Source organism: Geospiza fortis, unplaced genomic scaffold (assembly GCF_000277835.1).
Source record: "Geospiza fortis unplaced genomic scaffold, GeoFor_1.0 scaffold54, whole genome shotgun sequence".
NCBI classification, from domain to species: Eukaryota; Metazoa; Chordata; class Aves; order Passeriformes; family Thraupidae; genus Geospiza; species Geospiza fortis.
This window is the reverse complement of record NW_005054301.1, coordinates 4,960,209-4,965,023: the sequence shown is the minus strand read 5'-3', so window position 1 is coordinate 4,965,023 and position 4,815 is coordinate 4,960,209. Positions and strand designations below refer to the sequence as shown.

Sequence of the window (4,815 nt, the reverse complement as noted above, 5' to 3'; positions counted from 1 at the left end):
GGGCGGCCCCGGCTCCGCGCGGGTGTGCCGGGGTGCCCGAGCCGAGGTGTGCCGGGGGAATGCCTGCAGGTGGCCTGGGGAAGAAATCTCTGTGTGTTTGTGTGGAAGCGGGGCAGGGAGACAAGACTGGGGAGCACTGGATAGTCCCGATATGCACTGTCAGCGTGGCCTGTCCCACATTGTCACCCTGCTCGGTTTTCCTGCAGGACAGAGAGGGATGCCTCCAACTGGTCCACGGAGCGGCTGAAAGCTCTCCTCCTGCCTGTCAGGGTGGAGGGTGAGGAAGGGGCATGTGAGGTGACAGAAGTGAGCAAACTGGATGGAGAGGCCTCCATTAACAACCGCAAAGGGAAACTTATCTTCTTCTACGAGTGGGCTATCAAGCTGGCGTGGACTGGTGAGTGATACGCACCCCTCCTGTTTCAAGGTCAGATTCGTGTATGATATCAAGGATACACATCTTATTTGGGAAATAATAATAAAGGGAAGTGTCATGTTTGGATACAATACAAGTTTGCTTTGACAACAACCCAGAGTAAGAAAGGTTGATCTGAACAATATAATTATAATTGCAGGCACCTCAAAGACAGGAGTGAAGTACAAAGGTTATGTGGAGATTCCTAATCTCTCAGATGAAAATGACATTGATGAAGTTGAGGTAAGCAGAGCTGGATGTATGGAGTATTCTAACAGGAATACTCACAGCATTGATATTTCCTTTCCTGTTACCTTTCTTAGAACATTTGTGTAGAATTTTTTACTGTTAGAGACTGCTTAAGTTAACAGAATCAAAGAATGGTTTGGGTTGAACAAGATCTTTAAAGGCCATCTATTACCAACCTCTCAGCCATGAGCAGGGACATCTGTCACTAGGGCAGGTTACTCAGAGCTCCATCCAGCCTTGCCTTGAACACCTCCAGGGATGGAGCATCCACAGATTCTATGGGCAACCTGTTCCAGTGCCTCACCACCCTTAGAGTAAAGAATTTCCTTCTAACTTTTAATCTAAATCTACCCTCTTTCAACGTAAAACCGTTATCTTTCATTCTGTCACTGCACTCCCTAATAAAGAGTCGCTCCCCCATCATGTTGTATCTTTATCAAATGAATTCCTGTCTCCTAGATGCAGAGGGCTCTGTAGCACAAGGAGGTATTTAGGAACACAGGTACAGTACTGTAGGCTGAGAGAGGTGAAGTGAAGGATGAATAAAACTGCAGGGCTGTTTATGAAAGTTTAGCCAAAGTCTGTGATGTTGAATTGAGTAATAAGAGACCTGTGAACATACGTCCTTGTTAATCAGTGCTTGTGTTCATTGTTCAGATCCTTGTCAGCCTTGCTAAAGATGAGCCTGAGACTAACTTGAAGACCCTGATGAAGCAAGAGGGTGCAAAGAAAATTAGAGATGCAATGAAAACTTACATCAGCACCCTGAAAACAGGTATGTAACTGAGAGGGAGAAGTGTTATGGGAACCCATATGGACTGATTCTAAAGAAGAGATGGGAGTAAAGAGAGGCTCTCTCCATCTCAACAGAAGGGTGTCAGAGCAATAACAGTAACTTTGGGAAGAAGCATTTCTGTCAGCATAGCACAGCCCAGAAGGATTGGTTCTGGTGGTAATGCAGTAATAAACAGTAATTTTGAATTTATGTTTTAAAACTGAGAATGCCCTTCATATCCTGAAGCTATGGAGAAAATGAAAGCCAGTAAAACGTGTTGGTCACCCCAGTGACATAATCACTGCCTGTGGCACAATCTGGCCTTCAGCTGGCTTACTCCTTTGGAAAGTGATATCTTATCCAGTTTGTAGTTTGTTTTGGGGTTTATTTTCCCCTCTTACCACAGTGATAAAGACATCTAGTGTTACTTGGATTTTAGAATAACTGATGCCTGAAAATTTCTCTGCAGGTTTTGTTGGTGTCTTTTAATGAGCTGTCTCAGCATCTGGATCAATTTTCTTTTTTTTTAAGTTAAATCTGAGTCCAGCAGTTGGAGTTAAATCAATGCACTTTGGTTGAGTTTGGCTTTCCTCTCAAATACAGGCTGGGAACGCTACAGTTGCTTTTTATATCCATTTAGCTATATTACATTACATGTCCTAGATATGCTGGGTACAAACCACCACTGATTGCTGTTTTTCCAGGATTAAATTTCTGTACTCTTGGGTTTTTTTCAGGCACGGTAGTGTTCAGGCTGGGTGATGCAGTCACCCAGTGAAAGATAAGAATGCTAATCAGAAAAATCTGTATGATCTTGTGGGCTACAATAAATGAGAGTAAGTGGGAGCCAAGTATTGCAGGATACAGGTTTATGCATACATGATAAAATTCTGCTTTCTGGTGGAATTTTGCTACTCTGAACAGATGAAGAGGAAGAAAAAGGAGCAAAATGTTGTATAATTGGTAAAAGCAGAAGTGACTGAGCTGGAGAAAAAGCAAATGTAATTCTGAATGAGGCTGAAGGTTCTGATGGACTTACAGAAGTGTTAGTGCTGGTGGACAGGGTGCTGGCAAAGCTTGCCTGGCTTTCTGTGTGCAGTCCTGGCATCTGGTGTCAATATAGATAAATCAAAGAAGGAGTTGGAAATTACTGTTGTTTACTGCAGCGATACAAGAAGTGGAAAAGCTTGGTTTGGTGTGTCTAGATCAGCAAGGCAAAAGTTTTTGAGGTGTGATGTGATTGCAATTTATATTAGAGAGTGAGAGAGGAAAAAAGCTATGTTAGTCTAAGGCTAACCTACCCTAATGTGAGAGCAGCATGTGGAAGATCCTGTGTCTAGGCTGGGAAGAGGAGGTAAGTTGCTAATTGTTACTGTAGGCAGGTTCTGACAGGGCCTTTGGGGGAGAGTAGCGAGGGAAAGAATTAATTACTTGTGAAAAGAGGTCTGTTTACTTTTTCTAAACACTGTTCCAAGTCATGGATGCTAGCCAAGAGCAAGGGGAAAACCAGGAAGCCCTTTTTGATTGTGTATTTCAAAGTACAGTCAGAAGGTTTACTTGATCTTTAATTGGTTTCATGGGCACATTTCTGTCTTTCCAGAATTCACCCAGGGCATGATTTTGCCCACAGTGAACGGTGAACATATGGAAACAGCACCTCAGGTGGCTCCTAAAGCAGAAGAGTGCAAGGTAAACAAAACTGCAAACATGCTTTGGGATCAGTGAAGAAAGGTATGCTGTATTAGATTCTGCGACTTACAGCAGCACCCTGTGTTGTGTATAGGATATATACATTCGGGAACTGGCAATCTCTGGAATAGGTGTGACTGTTTCCATTGGCAGCACATGATGTTTCTTCCAAGCAAAGTGATAAATCTGCTTTTTACCTTTATGTATGGTTGTATCTTATTGCATCTTTACTAAGAGCCTTGGATTTTCCCCTTGCACATGTGAACCATTTGTTGATTTTTTGGTGAAAACAAGTGTGTATGTGTTTGTTTTCCTTGTTTTGTTAGACGGCTGCCAGAAGCAGCACTGCCATACCACAGTCCAAATCCATAGGAGTCAAGATCCCTACCTGTAAGATCAGTTTGAAGGACACCTTCTTAACTTCTCCTGAGGAGCTCTACCGGGTATTTGTTACTCAGGAGGTAATGCCTGGCTTCTTCTGAGCGTTGTTCTTTGCATACAGGAGGCTCCTTCTAATAAGGATTTTAAGAAATACTGTAGGACACTCACAATCCATGAGAATGGAATAAGAAAGCTGTTCTGCAGAGTAGTTGCTGAAAGCCTGTGTGTGCATCTTTTCACACAGCTGACAAGAGGGGGAGTAGTGCCAACCAGAAGCAAGTTCCAGACTGCTGTCAGCGTCTGTCTGTAGGTGTATCCCTTACTGCGTGTGGCCAGATCACTTGGGATTTACAGTTGTGTGCTTCTGGTTTGTTTTTTTCTTTTAAGGTTAGGTGGTATTAAAAGCATGCTTTGGGAATAGCTTCCACTTTTCTGCACAGTATTGCATAGTTTAGGATGAGAGAGCAGCACTGTAGCATTATTTAAACACAGTCTTTTGTTCTTCCTATTTTAACAAAAAAAATGGAAAAGCAAAGAATATTTTTCTAAGAATTAGGTTTCATTAAGAAATCAACAAAGTAAATCACTGTGTGACTCAGAACACTGCATAGCACTATGAAAGCTGGAGGTTCTTTTTCTTGGGCAGGTGGAATGCTGCTGTAGTAGCTAAAAACTTGCTTTTCTGGCCAGGGGTTTTGTCTTTTGCTGAAGACCTTACACTGTTGAGCTACCTCCTCTTCCAGAACTTTTGTAACTGGGTGGGAGGCATTAGGCAATGAGTTTGCAGGAAGATAATGTCAAGTAACACAGATCTGCTCCTGAATTCTTTTCAGATGGTCCAGGCTTTCACCCACGCACAAGCCACCTTGGAGGCCGATAAAGGAGGCAAGTTTCAGTTGCTGGATGGCAGTGTCACAGGAGAGTTTGTTGACCTAGTAAGTACTAACCAGTTCAGGTGTGTCTTGCTCAGAGGCAGCACTGTTATCAGGCTGTAACTTCCTATCAGTTCTGTTACAATGCTTTTGTTAGCTAACTGTGGACTTCTACCTGGTGCCCAATAGTTACCTATAATTTCTGTGGCTATTGAAGCATTCCTAGTAGTATGGATGAATGCATGGCACTTTGGTCTGGGGAGAAAATGGAACTTCCAGTCATAGATCTCCCCTGTCTTTTTGTGATTTTAGTTGTCAGGGGTTGGAGGAGTGGTAAAGATAGAAACTGACCCTTCTTCTCTTTGACTCAATTGCCACTAAAGTCTTCTGGACAGTCAGGGACTCTGTCTCAGTGTTTGGGGCTGCATGCCTTT

The 4,815-nt window shown here is 43.1% G+C and overlaps 1 protein-coding gene across 1 annotated transcript in view; it reads left to right on the top strand.

The window, feature by feature from the left end:
• Positions 1-190: 190 nt before the first annotated feature.
• AHSA1 (activator of HSP90 ATPase activity 1) overlaps positions 191-4,815 on the top strand; it is a 5,647-nt gene continuing 1,022 nt past the window's right edge. Inside the window, exons 1-6 of the mRNA XM_031065349.1 lie at positions 191-397; positions 576-658; positions 1,322-1,439; positions 3,040-3,128; positions 3,455-3,589; positions 4,343-4,444. Coding sequence (XP_030921209.1) covers positions 1,373-1,439; positions 3,040-3,128; positions 3,455-3,589; positions 4,343-4,444 — 393 coding nt within the window. The 5' untranslated portion in view covers positions 191-397; positions 576-658; positions 1,322-1,372. The remainder of the gene's footprint in view (positions 398-575; positions 659-1,321; positions 1,440-3,039; positions 3,129-3,454; positions 3,590-4,342; positions 4,445-4,815) is intronic.